The sequence below is a fragment of the Vicugna pacos genome, chromosome 2 (assembly GCF_048564905.1).
Source record: "Vicugna pacos chromosome 2, VicPac4, whole genome shotgun sequence".
NCBI lineage: Eukaryota > Metazoa > Chordata > Mammalia > Artiodactyla > Camelidae > Vicugna > Vicugna pacos.
Genome location: NC_132988.1, coordinates 83,038,891 through 83,060,298, shown reverse-complemented (window position 1 = coordinate 83,060,298; position 21,408 = coordinate 83,038,891). Strand labels below are relative to the sequence as shown.

The window sequence follows — 21,408 nt, the reverse complement described above, 5'->3', positions numbered from 1 at the left end:
TTTTTTCCATTATAGGTTATTACAGGATATTAAATATAGTTAGTTCCCTGTGCTATACAGTAGGTCTTTGTTGTTTGTCTGTTTTATATATAGTAGTGTGTATATGTTAATCCCAAACTCCTAATTTATCCCTGCCCCCTACCCCTTTCCCTTTTGGTAACCATAGTTTGTTTTCTATGTTTGTGAGTCTTAAATCTCTTTTACTTTTAAGGGTGAGATAAAACATTGTTTTGGGGATTGCTGAAGTTTGAAAGTGTGGTTGCACCTGTGCTAAAGATCCCAGACTGTTGTCTTTTTGTAATTAGTGATTATTCTTTCTGTGTTGTCCCTTCCTCACATCACATTTTCTGTGAACTTTTAGTGAGGCCAGAACTGCAGGTCACCAGAGATGACTACCTTGAGCATCATTAACCTGGATTTTTATACCCAGATCTCTCCATAGACTTTGGCCAGCAGAGATCTGGGGACTCTGATACCCAGTTGGGGGCTCGTACCTGTGTGTTTTTTGCAGGTACTTTTCCATACACCAGTGTGTTTCCACCTTTCCTTTTCCCTCAGAGCTCCTGGCTCCCGCTTCAAAGATATGTTTCCCATGACAGACAAGTAATTTCATCTCTCTGGGCATCAGGTTCCTCATCTGTGAAATAGGGATGTTAGTAGTATCTATCTCCCAGGGTTGTTTTGAGGATAACTGAGTTAATATCTGTAGAGTTTTTTGAGCAGTCATGCATAGTAAGGGTTTAAAAAAAAAGAGGAGGGAGGGTATAGCTCAAGTGGTAAAGCACATGCTTGGCATGCATGAGGTCCTGGGTTCAATCCCCAGTATCTCCTTTAAAAAATAAATAAATACATAAACTTAATTACCTCCCCTCCACCAAAAAAAAAAAAAAAAGATTGACCACTGGATAAATGACTCTAAGCTTCTTAAAGAAAAGGAAAGATCTGAGAAGATGCTCCTTCTAATAGAGGGTGATTTGTACTTTCTTTTCTCGGGGAGACATGGAGTCATTTGGAAGAATTTGTATCTTAAGGAGCAGAACTGAAAAGTATTACCTAAAATATCTGTAGGAAGTGCTGGCAGTGAGCCTGGGTCCCGACTGGATCAAGTAATACGTGGAAAGATGTTCATAGCAAGTCTTTTGGGGCTTTTCGTGGAAGATCTTAAAAGGGTACAGGGAGGAATTAACTAGAAATATATGGGGATGGAGGGAATTGCGGGCAAAACTTACGCCAAGAGTTGGCAGTTATCTTCTTTAATCTAACAAAGTGTGAAAGAGAGTGATTCTCAGGGGAGATTTATATTATATAGAATATAAATCTTTTAAACGCCTGTCTGACGTCGCTGTTTTTCTCATCCTTTTCCGTGGAGAGGGGCCCTGGCCATCTGCTTTGTCAAGGCAAGCAGGCACCACCTTTGTGCAGGGGGTGCAGAGCCGGCCACCACGAGGCTGGTTGAGAGCGGGAGGGCGGAGGCCGGGTGTCCTGGGCCGGCCTCGCCCGATGCTGCCGCGCGGACCCGCTGCCCGTGGGCGCTGGCGCGGGCCCTGGTGGCTCCTCGCTCCCACGGCCGCCCTTTGCCCCCAGCTTGCAGCGCAGCTCGGCTGTAATTCGCTCTTCGGCTCACAGGTGCAGCCCTGTCCAACTGCGGCGTGTGTTTATCTTGTGATCCACAGACAAGAAGAAGGGAGGCAAATTCCAGCCTTTTAAGAAGTTGCTTGGCAGAAGGAAAAAGAAAGGCACGTCGGTGTGCCGGGAGGGGTCTGCGGGACAGAAGAGTCGCTCTCCCCCGAGTGTCAGCGATGGGACCTTCTCTTCCGACGAGGAGATCCTGGAGGACAGTCTGAGGTAAGAACTCTTTGCACTTTGTTTTCAGATCTTTGGCGGAGTTCCGGGGTGGGAGCGGGGTCCCGAAGGAGGCAGGGGGCAGCAGCCCGGAAGGGTTCCACCTCCGGGAGGGTGGACTGGGGGACGTGGTGCGTCCTGTGCGGAGACACCACCTCGGGGAGTTGGCACACGAGGCTGGCCTCACTTGCTGGGAGAGCACAGGGACCTGCGCCTTCATTTTGCTGCCCTCACTGGTGGAGGAAGGCAGCGCCTCACTGCCCCGGCTCAGCAAGCTTCCTTGGACTGAAGGAGATCATGTCCTTTCTCCGGTTGCCTGGCAGGGAGAAAGGGTGCTTCATACACTAGGTTTTACTCCTGCAGACTGTTCAGGCACCAGGTGTCACCCTTCATACCCCTGGCCATCTCTAGCAGCTTCTGGAACCTGCCTGCCATGGAGCTTTCAATTTCTGCTCCTTGTTCCCCAACTTCCCTCTCCTCCCCTCCCCTCTCCTCCCTCCTCCTCCTCTCCCTCTCTCTCTCCCCCTCTCCTCTCCCTCCTTTTTCTCTCTCTCTCCCTCTTAGAGCACAGGCACGAAGTCTGGCTGTGACAGTGTCGAGAACTCAGACAAGCAGGGTCAGGAGGTACTTTCTCACCTGAGTGCTGGGAATTGAAGTCAGAGTCAGAGACTGTTAAGCGCTGCTACTGACAGCTCAGAAGTGGGCTCCTCTGAGAAGCCCTTTTCCACCACCCGGTCTGATTTGCTGGCCCTTGATTGCTTTTCCCCAGCATTGCGAGCCTGGTTCCTGCAAAGAACTTAGCGCTTTCTGTGGAAATGATTGATTGGCTTGTCTGTCTCTCTCACTCAGCTGCCAGGCCCACAAAGTCAGGGACCAGGTTTTATTCAGCCTCATTGTAGGTGCTCAGAAAGTGTTTCCTATGACTGCCTGGCACGGCATTAAATTGCCCTAGTACATGTTGAAGCCATAGATGATGTAATTTGTGACCCTACTGTGTTTCAAGGACAAAGATAAAAGCACCCTTGGTGGGCTGTCTGTGTCAACTACAGTTGAGCTCAGATTACAGAATCCTCAGGCAAGCTGTGCACATTAAGCTTTACAATAGCCACAACAGCATTTGTTAGTCCTAAGTAATGCTGATTGCTTTCCTCCAAAGGCCTGTGTTTGTTTAGCATTGTCTTTAGTAAGAAAACTATTGAATTTAACCGACGGAAACTATTTCACTGAAAGGAGAACACAGCTAGCACCAAACTAACGCAATTGTTGGAATGTCAGTATGGATGCAGAGTTGAGGATTGTCCAGCATGAATCGGGTTTGATTTTACTTCAGTTTCTTCCCTTGCAAAATAAGGATGTGAACCTTTTTTTGCCTCACAGCATCAGAATAAGGTATACAAATGTGACCAAGTAGCAATTTAATGCAAAATGAGATCAAGCCTGGATAGTTCTCCTTTGGAAGGACTGTCCTTTAAAGACACAACCCATCCTTTTTATAGCAGGTTATGGTTTTGTCAAGTCTCTGATTGGACTCTTAGAGGAGCCTGGACCCTGGTTCTCTTCCCATTGAAGTTATATTCCATTTACCTCTTGGGGTTTTCCTTAAGGTTTTAAATTTTATAAAGTCTTGGGGAAATCTGCATTGGATCCAACAGCTGCATTTCTATTAAATATAGATAATGCTATATTGACTTACTGATAAACCTATATTTATGAGACATGCTATATTTTAATTATTCAACATTTATTTGTATAAATAGGCTGGAAGGGTAAACTTTGGACGATGAGTTTTAAAATGGCTCTTTATGTGTTTTTAAAATGAAAAAAGATAGGCAAATAGAAGTCACTTAAAATATATATTCCCTTTTTCTTCTCAGAAGTTTTCAATTGCAAAATAGTTCCACCCATGAAGTAAGTATTACATGCATTGCTTACGGTGTAGCTGAACTTCTGATTATTCACCCTATTTACAGATGGAGAAAATGAAAAATGTTGTTTCCAACAATTCTTACTGTCAGCTCACTGCTCAGTTAACAGACATGTGACATTACGTTACGTTGTGTAAGGATCCAAAAAATGTCTGATTTATTTGCTATCTCCAAAATGGGCAGCTCTCACTTAAACACCAAACTCGTGATTTCATGGACATGATTTTGGATGGAGGTTCCCAGGAGGCAGATTTCAGCCCATTGTGAGAGAGAATTTCCTCATTACCAGAGCTGCCTAGACATGGGGAGGCTGGGTGTGTGCCAGAGGGATTGGGACTGATGAAGGGGCATTTCTGCACTGGGTGGGCATTTAAAGAAGCTGAACTTTAACAGGCTGTCAGACTCTAAGAATCTGTAATTCTAGAAATGTCTCCGTGGTCAAAAGTAGCTCATTATCGATCTGCTCCTTCTGCCTGAAATTTCTCTCATTTCCTTTGGGTTTTCAAGCATTCTGTTCTTTCTCTAGGTTAGAAGCCTTTATTTCTCCTAGGCTGCTGCTTTTAAATTATACATGCCTGTGGGAAAAGCAAAATAGTAAAACATGATCAATTTTAACAACTTAATATGACTTCCTTTATTAACTAAATACAGCTAATATTATGTTTCCCAAAGTGTTAAATTTAAAAAGGGGGAGAGGGTCATTTTGACAAATAGGTTTGGGAAATTCTGGACCAAAACGAATTAAATAGGATCCTTTACATAGGACTTTTCAGAGCTTTTACTATGCCAGTGTGCTCTGGGAATCTCCAAGAAGAGAGATGTACTTGGAAGCTTTTCCAAGATTCCTTTAACCACAAATCTTTCTTTTTTTTCCACAGAGAATACCCATTGGTGCACATTAAAGCTACCACTTATTAAACTTAACACAATGTGTTTTGAATAGGTGAACTCTTGTTAATATTTACCATGACTCTCTGAGATTGACATTATTACTCCCATTTCAAAGATGAGAAAACCAGGGCTAGAGAATGACTTGCTGGTGAGTTGCTGAGCTGCCAAGCAGTGATGAGTGCATTCATAAGCATCCACTATTCTGCCTCTCTATTCTGCTGTGGCCTTACTAGGGAGCTGGTCACATGGTCCTGAGCTGTCCTGCTGGTCCTCAGGTCTCTTCCTGCCTTCAGCTGCCTGACAGAGGCACTGCTGGGACACCACTTGCCCTACTTCCAGTTTCTGCCTGACACCTGGCATTTACTGCATCATGCTCAGCTACAGCACGCTATAGTAAGTGCCAGCTGTAAGCATGGTGAGAACTGAAGGGGCTCCATGGAGCAGGGGCTCACTCTGGGACTGGAGCAGACAGGAAGGGGCTCCGGAATGAGGAGGCCTGCAGCTGTCTCCCAGCAATGGTCAGGACTTGGACTGGCTGAGAGGCACGGATGTTCCAGGTCAGGATAGCATGAGTAGAGACTTCCACACAAGAATGACTATGGCAAATAGTAGAAGAGAAGGAAGCTTTCCAACTCACTTTGTGAGGCCAGTGTTATCCTAATACCACAACCAGGCAGTGACATCACACAAAACAGAAAACTACGGACCAATATCTTTCATGAATAAAGACATAAAAATCCCAAACAAAAGACTAGCAAACTAAATCTAGCAACATAGAAAAAGGACCATGGCCAAATGGGATTTATCTCAGGAGTACAGGGTTAGTTTAACATGGAAAAATTAATCAGTATAACATACCCTGTTAATAAAAGAAAGGACAAAAACCACATGATCATCCTAATACAAGCAGAAAAAGTATTTGAAGAAATCAAACACCTTTAGTAGTAAAAACACTAAAGGCTAGAGATAGAAAGGATTTTCTCCAACTTGATAAAAGGCCATCTATGAAAATCTGCAGTTTACATTGTACTTAATGGTGAAAGAATGATCCCAGTGCCCTTGGGATCAGGAAAAAGACAAGAATGTCTGTTGAACACAGTACTGTACTGTAAGGTATAGTTAGGACAGTTAGGCAAGGAAAAGAAAGAAAAGGCACCAATTTTGGAAAGGAGGAAATAGAGCTATCTATTTGCAGATGCCATGATCTTACATAGAGAAAATCCCAAGGAATCCACAAAATTAACTATTTGGCTAATAAATAAGATTGGGTAAGACTGCAGAATTCAAGATTGGGGCTTTTGTATTTCAGTGTGTTTGCTGCTCCTGAGAAGAGTCCAGGCTTCCCACAGCCCTCCTTTTAGTCCCACCTGTCCTCCAGCCAGCCGGGGGGCTCGTCTTCCCTGTGTTGGATGGACCCTAGGACTGGGGTGCCCAATATTGAGCTTGAACCCCTCACTCCCCAGGGAGGCTCTCTTCCCTTGTAATCTCCATTTTCTTCTGAGTACCCTCCCTGTGGCACAGGTCTTCACACCCATTAGGAAGGCTATAATAGAAAAAAACAGACAATACTAAGTGTTGGTGAGGATGTGGAGAATTTGGAGCCCTCATATGTTGCTGATAATGTGAAATGGTGCAGCCACCTTTGAAAACAGTTTGCCTGTTCCTCAAAATGTTAAATATAGAGTTACCATATGACCCAGCAACTCCACTCCTAAGTATATACCCAAGAGAAATGAAAACATACATTCACACAAAAATTTGTGCACAAATGCTCACAGCAACGTTATTCATAATATCCAGAAAGTTGGAACCATCCAAGTGTCTATCAAAAGATGAATAGATAAATACAGTGTGATGTATATCCATACAATGGAATATTTGGGGGGAATTTAAAAAATGTAGTACTGATATGCATGGTATGACATGGATAAACTTTAAAAACATTACGTTTTTTTAAATATATTTTTCTTGAAGTATAGTCAGTTTACACTGTTGTGTCAATGTCTGATGTATAGCACCATAGTTCAGTCATAGGAACATTCGTATATTTGTTATCATATTCTCTTTCACTATAGGTTACTACAGGATATTGAATATAGTTCCCTGTGCTATACAGTATAAACGTACTTATCTAAAAACATTATGTTAAGTGAAGGAAGCCAGTTAAAACGTACCACCATTATATGATTCCATTTATATACAATGTTCCAAATAGGCAAATCCACAGAGATGGAAGGATTAGTGATTGCCAGGTGCACAGAAGGGTAGGGGGTGATGGCTAATGGATATAGGATTTCTTTGGGGAATTATAAAAATCTTCTAAACTTAGGTGGTAGAGATTGTTGCCCAGTTTTGTGAATATACAAAAAAAATCATTGAAATATACTCTTTAAAAGGAAGAATTTTATGGTATCTGAATTACATCTCAATAAAGATGTTTTAAAAAAAAGGATGAATGTAGCACTGATGAGGTCATACCTAGCTGAGGTGGTAAGTTCATGTTGGCAGGGGAGAGAAGGGGCTTATTTGCCTCCTCTGAAACCCTAAAACAGGTGGTAGAAATTTGGGACAGAACAGAAAGGGATAATTTTGAAGTAGGGCATAATTGCAGAGTATAGCAGGCTAGCTTGGACAGGTAAGCTCCCGTTTGCTGAAGGGTTTTGTACCCTGCATTGGGGTACATGGTCATCTTGACAGGAGAGAGGACAGATGTGGGGACAGATTCAGGGCATGTTTGGGACTACCTACCTAAAATGTTTGCCTCTCGTTGACCCCATGACCCCTGCCTCCCTTGTCCAAAAACTAATGGAAATTCTGCTCCTCTTATATGATACCCTTACTCAGTAATCTCTCTCCTTGACCCCTCTCCCACGAACACATTAAAGATTTAAGGTAATTTTTAGTCCTGATCCAGTACCTTCACTTTACAAGTGCTACTAGTGTTAGAGAGAAGACCAGAATTCAAGCCAGCTGATTTTGCACATGATCATCCTTTTGTCTGGAACAGCCCCACCCCCTACCTCCACCTCCTTCACCTTGCTCATTCCTCTACATCCTTCAGTTTTCTGCACAAACTCACCTTCCTCAGGGGAACAAACTTTGTCCCCTAAGCCTAGGTCAGGACTCTCTGCCATTGTTCTCACAACTTCCTTTACTTTTCCATATGAGTACGCCTGCATGGCTTGTCTTTCATTGTATTTCCAGCCTCTAGCACCGTGTCTGGCGCATAGCAGGCATTATAATGATTGATTCAATGAATGACTACATGAATTCTGCCCTTCTTATCATACTGACTCTTCCTACTGTACCAGTCAACGTTTGTCTAATTCATCCTTCAGTTTCCCCCCGTGGTAAAGAGTATCTCTCCCTCTGACCTGCTGGAAAAGGAAAATCACATGGTTGGTGTAGTGAGACAGCATGTCACCAATGAAACGACAGTGAAGCTCGGCTCCCTGATTACCGAGTGTGCCTTAGGTCCCCTGGCCTTGCTGCTTTTCAGAGGATGAAATCAGAAAAGACTTCTATTACTTGATCATTTATACTGCAGCCATAGAAACCTAGGATGTGCTGAAATTGAAAAGGGAGTAGAGAAGAGGTTCTAAAAGCATTAAATGCATGAAAATTAGAACTAAGCAGGAGATAAACAACAAGATCCTACTTTACAGCACAGGAAACTATACTCCATACTTTGTAATAGCTTATAATGAAAAAGACTATGAAAAGGAGTGTATAAGGAAAAGGAATCACTCTGCTGTACAGCGGAAATTAACACAACATTGTAAATTGGCTATACTTCAAAAAAAAAAAAAGAAACTAAGCAAGAGAATTAATGGAGCTGGGCTGAGTAAGTCTGGGGGAAGAAGGCTGATGAATCAGTTACGGTCATTATTGGAGACAGAAGATGTGGGAGAGGAACAGATCAGAGGCCAGGAGTCCTCTTGTGAATCTAGGTGCTTTCACTCAAGAGCTGTGTGACCTTAACCAAGCCAGCCTCTTTATATGTCCATGGATATGGTATCTTCCAGGATTATTACGAGGACAAAAAAAATGCGCATTACATTACGCTATCTGCTACAAAAAAGCACTTTACAAACCCAGGGTAATATTATTACTGAGACGAAGAGGAGAGAGATGACTGAGATACCTAGTTTTCTATTTCCAGAGCATAGACCAAAACTAAATTGATTCCAAATTCCCCTTGAATTTTTTATGACGTATCCTGTTTCTGTCGTAATTATTAGGTAATTTGGTACTCTGTAGCCCATTGAGGACCATATATTTTCATAGACAACCAGAGTGTGGGATGAACCTCCAAGATGCCACACAAAATATAGTCTGACTTCAGTCTCTTCCAGCAACTCTAGTTTGTTTGATGAGGATAGTTAATTGCTCTTTAGCATTTCATTTGAATGAGACTCACAGATCTGTTTAGGAGGAAAACTGCTGATCAATTACAAGTGCCCCTGTTGTCATGGAAACAAGCTGCAATTGGACTATAATTATATTTCCTTATTCGTGAAGTGAATCCCTAATCATTGCCATGGTAATTACCCAATATCTATGGTCCCAAATTACATGATGCTTGTCCAGAAAAGACAAAGGAGAAGGAGTAGGAGGGCTGGCCTGAGACTTGTGTTAACTGTGCAGCTGCAGAGAACCTTCTCCTTTTTGTTGGGTGAGGGGAAACTTCCTCTTTGTAGGCTTCTACTCCAAGGTTAGATGATGTCAGTGGGTCTTAGATGTGCCCAGAGTTTAGAGTAGTGGCTAGAAGGCTGTATCAGGTAGGATGATTTCGGCTGTAACAGAAAACCAACTAATCTAATCTTCAACAGTAATGAAATATATTATCTGATTCCTGATAGTCTGGAAGACTTTCCAAGTTCCAAAGTCCATTAATGAAGCAACCCAGCAGCAGCATCAAGATCCAGTCTGATTCCTTTTTTTCTCTGGCATTTTCAGGGAGTAAGCTCTTGTCCTCAGGCTTCTTTTCTCATAGCCCCAAGATGGCTGCCACAGTTCCAGATGTCGCATGCAGATGACAAAGGCCAGGGACAGAAGGGGGATGATCCTTGTCTTGTGTCATGTTTTATGAATGGGGAGAATTCCCATTCCCAGAAACACTTCCCCCAGCAAACTCTTCCTCCCTTTTCATTGTTCCTTTCACACAAGACCCCACTGCAAACAGTAGTTCCAGACAACAGAACTGAAAATGGAGATGGCTCTATTTGACTCTTCCCCGCTCTCCTGAGCACTGAGTGCACAGTGGGAGAGGGGTGGAATAGCAAGACTACAGGGCTAACTTAGTTTGCTTTGCTTTCCTGCTCACCTTCTCTCTCTGCTGTCACCTCCTAGTGCCTAAGCACCAGGCCGCAGGCCCATCGTGCACCCTCTATCCAATCTTCTGCAGAAAACCATGGGCACAGGGCACTGGACTTGGGCTTGGGCATCCTAGTAGCATGGGGCATGGCACCCTTTGCTCTCAGGCAGCAGCACGTGCCACTAAGAAAGAAAGGCAGCCTCTTGGAGGAGAAGTAGAATCAACACCAGAGAGTCTTCAAATGAGCTGTCCATCCAGATGGGCTCAGTGGGAGAGGAGAATTAAAAGGAAATCCAAAAGCATAGTGCAGTGGCTGTTTTGGTAATTTAGGGGCTAGCATCTAGTTCCTCTTCTCAGCAGCACCCACATTTCCTTCCAGGGAATCAACTTTACCTCCCTCTGTGCACTTCTGACAAGACCTAGTGTCTGCTTCCTATCACAGAAGCCAAAAGGACCAGGTCTTGTTCTTTTAATTGAAGTATAGTCAGTTACAATGTGTCGATTTCTGGTTTACAGCATAATGTTTCAGTCATGCATATACATACAGATACTCATTTTCGTATTCTTTTTCATTATAGGTTATTACAGAATACTGAATATAGTTCCCTGTGCTATACAGAAGAAATTTGGTTTCCTATCTATTTTATATACAGTAGTTAATATTTGTGAATCTCCAACTCCTGGTTTATCCCGTCCCACTCCCTTTCCCCTGGTAACCATAAGTTTGTGTACTATGCTAAAGGGCCAGATCTTCTACTTGCCCTCCCACTGCAGCCTGGCATGAGCATGTGGCCCAGCCGGGCCCATCAGTCTTTGTCTCCTAGGGCTTTGACTTGGCAGGTGGATCCAGGAAGTAAGGACACATGACAGGAGCAGCCTGTAACTGGCCTTTTCCCACAGCGTGACAGCTGCTGTGGTTCCTGATGCCTAGAGCACCAGAGCTCTCTACGCCTGTCTTTCTGCGAGCCTTGGCACTAGCTTTTGTTGCTCTTCGAACCCTTGTTGTTGAACCCAAGTTCGTGTGCCCAGTGCACAGTGAGGCCAAACATACCCAAATGTCTTGAATTTGGGGCAGGGAAAGGTTAATTGCAGGGCAGGGCCAAGCAAAGAGAACGGTGTGGCTCATGCTCTGAAGACCCAAACTCCCCGATGGATTTCAGAGAAGCATTTTTAAAGGCAAGGTGAGGGAGGAGAGTCGCAGGGTGTGTGATCAGCTCATGCACAATTCTCTGATTGGTTGATGGTGAGGTAACGGAGCAGTGTCACAGGGGTTCACAATATCTATCTTCAGGCTCCAGTAGGTCTGGGGGCTGCATGCTCATGGTCATCAAGTAGTTAACGTCTTCCATTTGCTGGGGGTTTAGCATCTGTAAAACAACTCAGGAAATGTGCATTAGATACTGTTATCTGGGTAATTCAGGGAGGAACTAAATATTCTGTGACTGCATATGGCTGATTGACTGTTTAAATTCTTACCAGTTCTCCTGGCCCAACTATTTTTGCCACTACATATTCACCCCCTTTCAATAATTCTTGAGCCAGGCTTTTGTGACTCAGGGGAGGCCTGGGAGACTCCAGCTTTTCTGGAGGCAGGCAGAGGACATGGGGGGAAGGGTCCGTGCCAGGAAGGCCGCGGATGGTCCTGCTTGGTTACCCCTTCACTGTTCTCCTAGTAGATTTTCTTTTGGTTGAGTGAGACAAAGTTAGTGCCTGTTGCTTGCAGCTAAGAACTATAATTGACATGGAGTGAAACCTGGAAAACTTGATGAGAGAGAAGGTGTGAAATCGCAGGTGGGAAACAAAACCTGGCGCAGTTCCCTGTTTGGAGTTGAAAAGGAGGCCTAGACGTGACTGTAAAGGTGCTGAACATCCTGACTTGCTCACCCTTTGGCTTCTCAGAACTTTCCACCATGGCCTCCTACGTAGGCCTGCCCTCCCTGAGAAATACCCACCATCTGAAAATACTCCCCTCCTCCCATCAGTATGTTTGCATCTGCAGTGTGCTTTCCTCTCCCTCAGTAACTTGTTTATGGGAAACTCATCTGATAAACGAACTACCCTACAGCATTAATCCTTTACTCATCCACTGAGAAAATTCACTCACAAACTTTATTTTGTAAAGCCCTGTGGGAGAAACAAAGATCCTAGATGTGACCCCTGCCCTCATGCAGTTCCCAGTACTGTGTTGGAGGCAAGGTGAGACCATTATCATTACCGGAATCATGTCTGTGTAGCACTTCATATTATGCAAAGGACTTCTACGTTCCCTCTCATTTAAGGCATGATTATAATAACCATAACATAAACATGTAAGTAATGAGATACATGCATAGGGCTTTCGAACGGGAAAAAAGACCCACTTCTTCCAAGGAAGCAGGAAAGGCTGTGTAGGGGTGAGAAGATGTGAGCTGGACCTTGAAGGATGGATAGGAGCTGAACTGAGAAATTGGCCTTGGGCAGTCAGTCCATGGAGAGGAAGAGCCTGTGCAGCGAAGAGCCCAGAGAGGAGATGTGGGGAACTGAGTGGTTGGGTTGACCTTGCAGGGTGTTTGAAGTAGGGTAACATTTGATGATAACAGCTAACACTTATGTAAGCACTTACATCATTTTAAGTTTTTTGCATATGGTAACTCATCTAATCCTATCAGAAGCTCCATGAGGTAGGTCCTGTCCTCATCCTCATCTACAGATAAGGAAACTGAGGCACATGGAGGTTTAGTGACGCCCGAGGCCACACAGCTGGTAAGTAGTGGAAGCAAGTTTCAGAGGCAGGCGCACTGGCTTGAGTCGGAGCACTAAATCCCTCCACTACATGACTCCATTTCATGGAACCAGGGTGGTTTAGGGTCTTTAAATGCCAACGTGAAGAGCCTCAAATGCCAAGCCATCACTGTAGCTTCATCTGGGAGGATTTTGGCAAAAAGGAACCACTGGAGGTTTCTGAGCTGGCAGATTAACTGCTTGAAGATTATGGTAGGATTTGCGAGGAAGTGGAGTTGAAGAGGACTCTGGTTGGAGACGATTTGCAGATGTCAATGATAATACCGAAATAAGCAGAGGATCCGCCGAGGGCAGTTGAAGGGCCAGTGAGTGTCTTACTGTCACTGTCCCGTGGCTGCAGTTCTGTCTTGATCCGGTCTTTCTCTTCACCTCCCTGGGGCCTCACCTTCTTTGTCCGAAAGGATTCTAGTTGTGGCCTCCGTGATCAGAGTCAGCAGTGACTGCTGGCTGTGTGAGGACTGCCATCTGTCGGAGCTGACACTGCCCTGGGTTAGTGCCTAGCTCTTTTACTGCTGGCTTCCTTCCCAGACCCGCTCAAGGTGTGGTTAACAGCTCTCTGGGCCTCCAGGCGCCGTCGTGGAGGAGTGTGTCAGGAAGAACCGAGTGCAGGCTTAAAATGGGTCCAGGAGCTCAGGATTCCAGGTCCAGGCTTTGCACAGATTTGATTTCTGTGTTAATTTTGAAGGACATCTGCATGTGAAAGGACGGTTGCTGTTACTCATTAAAGACTTTTGCACTCTTCCTTTCCTCTAACCTGGATCTGACCTCACTTTCAAAATATTATAGCACACAGCATGTGAGGAATGAGAGGAGCAAAGAAATACGAAAGATTGGGGTTTTGTGGGAAACACCTGATGAGTTTGATGTTGTCCGTGTTGAGTTTGCAGAGACAGTGGGATAGCCAGGTAGCAGGGTCCATTGTGTAGCCGGAGACCCGTGGGTAGAAAAGAGGGTCATAGTGGAATTAGATAGACAGCTATTAAAAGTGATTGTTACAGCCCAGAAGGTACGTAGACTCAGGCTCTCCTACCCTCTCTGCCTTTAGAAGGATAACCGGAGGAGTCAGTGAAGAGTTGAGAGGACGAAAAGCTGGTTTCCATGGGCTGACTCGATGCCTCTGATTAGATGTTTGGAATCCGAACCTCTCTGCCAGTAACTGTATTACCAATGACAACAACAACAACAACAAAGCCAGGACAGAAATATGGAAATGAGACTTACGACATGTCAGCTGTGCCTCTGTCTGTCCATAAGACCCCAGTCACTTCTGCTCTTTGGACGTCCAAGTCCAAACGGACCATTTTTCTGACATCTATAGGTCATGGCTCTGTGGGTCTTCTCTAAGCTCAGAGCCCAGTGTTCTCCTAAATTTCCCAAATCATGGGCCTCTCTTCCATTCCTTCCAGAGTTTGCTTTTTCCTACATGTGCTTTGCTTTTAACTTCAGATCTTGTTTAAATTAAAATGACTGCAAGTGACTGTATTGACAATCCTTCAGTTAAAAACTGGGGGATTTTAGAGGTCTTCTATTCATCTCACAGCCAAGCATCACAAGAGAAAGTTCCCCCACAGCAAGTCCTGTGTCTTCCGTGAGCAGATATTCCAGGGGGAGCGTTGGATCACTGAGGCTCAGTGGCCCCTCCCCTCTTGGCTCATTCCTAATGAACAGAAGGTGGGCGGGGATTGGCCTGTTTCACAGCCAGTTGTAAAAGGTCTTTAAATGTCAAGAATAAAAAAGTCCAGATGAACTCTGCTAAGGTGCAGTTTGTGGTAAATTGCCCCTTCACCTCCCAATCCTGTAATTCGTAGTTCCCAGCTGGTTAAGGACAATGGTCCCACCAAGCTCTTTGTTCCTTAGAACGTAGTTTCAAGCTGAGATCTCCACAGGTGGGCTATTCAGTTTCCATTCCAGCCCTGACTTAAAATCTGGAACGTTGGGTGCCGGTCAAGGGATCAAAAAGGCTCAGGGCGGCTGCCAAGAGGAGGAGAAGGCAGCCGAGCTGTAGGCAATCTCAGAGCAATGCTGGGCAATGTTCTTGCCCCCTCTTTGTCTCAGCTTCCTCTTCAGAGAAAAGGAAATCAGCTATATGGCAGAGTTGTTTGGAGCCGAAGTTGGTAACCATGATCACCGAAGATTTAAAGTTACGCAAATTGCCAAGCATGTAATGTTAACTTGCATTACGGAAACAATTATTTCAAAGAGTGTTCATTCGTGAAACTAATAAACAATGACCATTCTCCTCCACTGTTTCTTCTCAGAGCTTTAAAGTGGGACGAAGCCCAATATAAGAAGAAAAAGGTACAAATATTTTTCATCACTTTGAAAAGTAATCCTCTTAAGAGCAACGGCCATATCAATAAGTAGTCTCTGACGTGGTAGAAACTCAATAAACATCAAGAAGTTATTTAGTTACTTTCACTTCTGGCTGTGATGAAGCAAACCACGGCTCCCACCAAGAACAACTAGAAATACATATAGAATGGTAAAGCAAAGACAATTGTCTGAAGGTGTCAGGTTGCAGCTAAGGCACCAGACTGAAGCAGTGAAACCTTGGAGAAAAGGGAAGCCCCATGGAGTTGAGCCCAGCTTCCTGCATGTTGCTTCTCTCCTGTGGGCATTAGTTTTCTCCTGGGTGCAGGTCAAGGGATCAAAAAGGTGCAGGGTGGCTGCCAAGAGGAGGAAAAGGCAGCAGAGCTGTAGGCAATCTCAGGGGGCTGGGAACACAAAGATTAGAGTCCGAGACAGCCAGGACTTGAGGGACTAAATTCCCCAGGAGAAGAAAAGCTCAGAAGAATGAACCTAAATCTGGGCAGCAGTTTTCCTTTTGAGCTACCTGTTGATAAAGCTGCACTAGGATAGCGGCTGAAAAATCAAGGCAGAGTTTTTGGCAGCCTGTGGTGATGGAGGGACAGAAATTGGAGAATGAGACCCACCAAGGAGGAGGGGCTTAGGAAGTAACCTGGTTCTTAGCTGACACTCCAGGAGGCCTGTCCCCTAGAAGTGGGACAAAGCAGAGGTAGTCTGAACCTTACAAAGATTGCTGACCAGCCATGATTAGCTTGGTCCCTCATGGGATTGAGGTGAACTGCTCCTTTGCTGCCTGTGAGAGGAGCCAGCAGATCCTCTCTAGAAGGAGAAAGCCCACCCTCTACAATTTTTCAGGCATTATGTGTAGAATTCAATTAAAAAAAAATTACCAGGCAGTTAAGAAACAGACTATGGAGAAAACATGGTAATAGACCCTCTGAGGACTAAGATATTGCAGTTTCAGACAGAGCCTTTTAAATAATTGTGATTCATATATTCAGCAAAATAGTTGACAAGATGGAGAATTTCACTAGAGAACTGGAATCTATTGAAAAAAATTAGATGGAGTGGGAGAGGGTGTAGCTCAATGGTAGAGCACATGCTTAGCATGCACAAGGTCCTGGGTTCAATCCCCAGTGCCTCCATTTAAAAAAATTAATAAATAAATGAACCTAATTACACCCCCCCCAAAAAAAGTAGAAATGAAAAGAATCTAAAGGAAATTCTAAATCTGAAAAATGCTACTGATAGTAGGAACTCAGTAGGTAGTTTTAACAGCAAAGTGGACACCACTAAAGAGATTAATGAGCTGAAAGGTAGGTCAGTAGGAAAATCTAGACTGAATCATATTGGTGAAAAGAATGACAGATACAGAAAAGAGCATGAAAGACATGTGGCTCATGTGGAAAAGTTCAAACTCTGGAGACTCAGGTGGGGAGTAGAGGAAAAATAGGGCAGAAGCAGTATTTGAAGAAAGAATGGCTGAGAATTTTTCCAAATTGATGAAAGATACCAAGCCACAAGTTTAAGGGACATTATGTACCACAAGCTAGATGAATTCACTCTAGCCACAACTCAGAAAACCATAGAAAAATCTTAAAATCAGCTATAAATAAGACACTGTGTGTCTTTTCAAAGAAGCAGTAATATAGTGCATTTACAAAAACTCTATAGCTCACATCATAACTTAAGGTAAAATCTTGAATGCTTTTCTGCTCAATTAGGAAACATGACAAAGTCTATCATCACCACTTCTATGTAAGTTTGTATGAAGATCCTAGATAATGCAGTATGGCAGAAACAGAGAGAGGGAGGGAGGGAAAAGTAAGATTGAAAATGAAAAAATTAAACTGTCTTTTGCTGTAGACAACCTGATTGTATACACAGAAAATCCAAAAGACACAACAATCATATTATGATTAATTAATAAATTTAGCCTAGTTATAAGATCAATAATAAAAAACCAAGTGACATTTTAATATTCTACCAATAAACAATTAAAAAATAAAAATTTTAACTTACATCATTTCTAGTAGATTCAGAAACATCAAATATGTGTAAGACTTCTACACAGAAAACTACAGAACAATATTGAGAGAAAGTAAAGAGGATCTAAGTAAACGAAGGGATATCCAATGTTCATGGATTAAAAAATTGACTTGTAAAGATGTCAGTTATCCCAAAATTTATCTGTGGATCTAATGCCATCACAGAAGTAGTCCTAGGAGTATGTTAGAGAATGTGTGTGTGTAAGTTTATGTAGAAATGCAGAGACAAGAATAGCTATCTGGGGAAAAAAAAAAAGCTGGGGAATATAAACTGCTATATATCAAGACTCATTAAAAATCGATGGTAACTAAGACAGTGCGGGATTATTGCTGTGAAAACAGACAGACCCGTGGAACACAGGCCAGAAACGGATTCACACGTACACAGTCACTTAATTTATGGCAGGTGACTCACCGTCTTCAAGCCTTAGTTTCCTCGTCTATAAATAGGTTTAATGAGAGTGCCTACCACATAAGGTTTAAATATTATCTATCAAAAGGATTCTGGTATGTATTAAAGAAGCTAGCACATATGCAGGGGACGTAGCAAGTGCTCAGTAAAATTTAGCCAGTATTGCTCCTTCCACTGTGACTACCACTATTATTACAATTATTACTACCACTATTCCTACTCTTCATTTTCTCTATTTTTCAATATGACCATCTAGAAGTGGGGAATGTGGGGACATCAAATCCTGGCTGGCGACAAGGAACATCTGGGGCAACGCAGTGAGCAGGAGAGTGTCCGTTCTTAGCCTTCCTGGAAAAAGAATGAGAACAGGAGTTAAACTTCATGATTCAGTCAAAAGATTGACTTAGAAACTGTAAGAGAGCTTGGCCTAGTGCTGGTGTATCGTGTACATGCAACTGTGAGACATTAGGCAACGCTTCTTAAGCATCTGACGTGGACTTGTGCATGTATGTGTCTGTAAGAACAGCTGAGAGCCTGTGTGTGTATGTAAACCATTTATAAAAACGCTTTCTAGAAAATGACACCAGTTACCTCTTCTTTCATCTGAGTCATAGCCTAGGGATCTGAGAAAAAAGTTTAGACAGGGTATTAAAAGGTCTGATTCCATTACTTTGAATGAAAAGTTTATCTCATAGCATCTTTAGGTGAACTTGGAAGTTCATTTTGTAGCATAGGTCACAAAGTCCCTGAGGACAGGGAGATTGTGACATGTCTCATTTCCTTTCATATTCACATTCAGATCCTAAAACAAAGCCTCATACTTCATCAAGTGGGTTGCTGCTGCACAGTGAAGGCTTACCCATCATTCCAGCTATTTAGCATCTCCAACACTCCCATATTGCAGCCCACGGGGCACTAGCATCCTGTCTTCCTCTCCCACTGATCCGCCCAAACTCCATCTCACTCATGGGAAGGAATACTGGAGCCCTTCCACCACTCTGAAACACGGCAGCTGCCTGGCATGAGACTGTATTTAGTAGATCTGAATTCAGTTTCTCCCACGGCCACTTGTATGTGGGTGACTTTAAATAAGGTTATTTACCCCCTGAGTTTTATTCGCAGCAAATTTTGGTGATGAGATAATGAAAGTAAAACTTTCCACATGGTGTTGTCATCAAAGTAAGAGCTGGTGGCAGTGATGATGGTGATGATGACGATAATGATGACTATTACCAAAGATCACACAGCCAGGAGGCTCACATCCAAGCATTTGCTTCTAAACCTCATGTGCTTTGTTACCATGCTGCTTGTTATTTGGCAAATTTGATGATATGATTTGGTACTGAGTCTCCCCAGGTAGGTCTGGACCTGGTTGGGACCCTGCCCGCTGTCTTTCTGTAGTTCAGTTCAGAAGTACCAGCCAGAGGCCCCTTTCCTCCAGTGCTGGCTCTTCCTTTCTGCCGTTGGTCACTGATAAAACCTCCAGGTGGGACCGCTTTCTGGGGAGGAGAGAGAGTGAGGTGGGGTGCTTTCACCCCAGGAGAGCTGCCTGTGTGCCTGGCATCGAGGAGTGTGCCTGCCTTGCCTTACGGAGGGTGTGTGAATCTGCCTGCCCCTGTGATTTCCTTCCCAGAGATAACTTAATTTCCAAGATCAAGTAAGGAACAGCTGGCTTCTGCAGTTCACCCAACCTATATTCCCAGTCAGGTAGAAGTCCAGACTTCCTTGAAGTCCAGCCCTTCAACTGAAAAATGTTTATTTTTCAAACCAAAAGCTGCTCAGTGCATGAAGCCCATCGGAATCTTCCTAACACACATTTCTCCCCCTTTCTCTGAATTCCTAAAGAGTCTCGACAGAGAGACTATTCCCATAGTCCTGGTCAGCAATTCGAGTCCTTGTCAAGTCTTTATTTGAGATGCATGTATCTTTCTTCCAATTTGATTGCAATCTGAAAGAAGCTCTTGCCTCTTACTTCTAGATCTGCATGTTACTTAAAAAGTACTGGCTGGAAGACTTACGAGGGTAAAGCTGATAGTGACAGCCTGTCAGGAGAAAGGCCCCTGCAGTTAAAATTCCTGTAGCAAACTTTGAGTTCTCCCAGTGAGTGGCTCTGAAACATTGTTGTGTTGGAGACATGCTCCCTTATTCCTTTGGGACCCTTCTGTCTACCCAGCTCCTTGGCTGACCCCTATCAGAAAAGGACCCCATTGCTGGAAGTGCTTTCTGAATGAGACAGTGAATGTGGGTGGAGTCCCCTAAATCAGGAGGAGCAAGAAACTGAATTGCCAGAAGGAATCTTATCATCCTAATAAAATGAAGCACATGATTTGCATTCCAGGTCCTTCAACTATTCTTTGGGAACCCGGGCGTTTTCCCATGACAGTATTTTTATCCCTGATGGGGGAGCAGAAAGTGAGCAGACAGTTCAAGCAATGTCACAGGACAACATCCTGGGCAAAGTCAAAACTCTTCAGGTAAGACAGCTTGAGATTGAAGGTCTGAGCCATAGGAAGGGGCCCAGCTACGGAGGGAAGTGGGAAAAGTTCCGAACGTGGCCTTGAGTAATGGACTGGGAGGTCCAGGGGAAGCTCCTGCTGAGAAAATTTGCTTTCTCAAACCTGACTCAGTTCTCTGGAAGCCTGTCTCTGTCCACCTGTGAGAAGTACACTATCACCACTGTACCCACCTACATAACACCCCATCTCCTTTTCTCCCAAGGTGCCCCCTTGTTTTTAACTGGACTTCATGGGACAAGTGCCCACGAGAAGCTGCAGGACTTGGGTGGGAGGAAAGAGCTAACTAAGTGTTGGCCGTGATCCCTGAGCACAGGGTTGACTGTGAGCTGACAGTGCACAGCAGGCGTTCCCTTTCCACGTCTCCATACTTGAACAGTGGATGGTGAGACACTATCATCCTGTCGTGTTTGTAAATCTGGCTCCCCTGGGCAGCCCTGTCTCAGAGGGATGTCATGAAGCTCTCTCACCTCCCACTCGTCCACACTGCAGGGTTGGGCGGTTTTCCCACATGAAATTGACTCGGGTGGTAACTCCTTAATAATGAAAATATAATAAAATAATTCTTCACTAAATGCAATTGAAATAGTGGGGAATCCAGGAGAAAAGCAAATTCGACTCTGCCAGGGTTGCCTGAATGCTGAGTAGAATCCATTCGCCCAACAGAAAGGCCTTCTCTGAGTTGGGGGTGTTTGGAGGCGATCCAGATTATGAATGGGGGCCACTCTGGCTTGCTGGTGTCCATCTGTCTCTGAGTCTCCAACAATGAATGAATAACTGAATGAATGAGCAAAACAAAGAGGATAAAGGGAACAGCTGGTTTGAGCTGCTGACACAATGAAGCACTGAACTCAAAGGCAATTTTCTGTTTTCTTGAAATGTTCTTGTTTCTACTGACCGTTTGCTGAGTGTTTTGTGATCTGTGTTTGGTTACACATTCCACACACACTCAGCTGAATCTAGCATATGGCCAGCTGGGGAATAGCCAACACCCTGGAACCACACCCGGACTTGCCTCGATCTTTACACCCACTGCACCGCAGCCCCGGGGCCAGAGTCCTGCCCTCAGAACTAACCTAGACACTGCCTTCAAATTTCAGCGTTTCCTAACTAGGGCACTGAGGGCCCATTCTTGGTTCTTGCTGGTTGCATTGCCCCATTTTATAGCTTCAGAAGAAAAAGTAAGCTGTCGCTTCTCATTAGTTGGAGAAGAGAGATGGGTGGTGATGGCCAAAGAAAACCTTCACCTCCCCCACTCTTGTTTTTCCCTCTTGAAGTCTTTTGAGTCCTGGGATATTATTCCTAAGAAGTTCTGAACCCTCAAAACATCCCCTTTCTAAGGGGGATGACTTACAGATTTCCATCTCCTAAA

General features: G+C 44.1%; 1 protein-coding gene across 4 annotated transcripts in view; it reads left to right on the top strand.

The window, feature by feature from the left end:
* Nucleotides 1-21,408, top strand: part of CRACD (capping protein inhibiting regulator of actin dynamics) — a 117,665-nt gene that overhangs the window by 70,162 nt on the left and 26,095 nt on the right. For 3 of the 4 annotated variants that reach the window (XM_072943517.1, XM_072943515.1, XM_072943516.1), the window contains exons 2-3: nt 1,674-1,845; nt 19,862-19,997. In XM_072943517.1, coding sequence (XP_072799618.1) covers nt 19,956-19,997 — 42 coding nt within the window. In that variant the 5' untranslated portion in view covers nt 1,674-1,845; nt 19,862-19,955. Of the gene's footprint in view, nt 1-1,673; nt 1,846-19,861; nt 19,998-21,408 lie in introns of those variants that run through there. The other variant, XM_072943518.1, reaches the window with a different exon arrangement.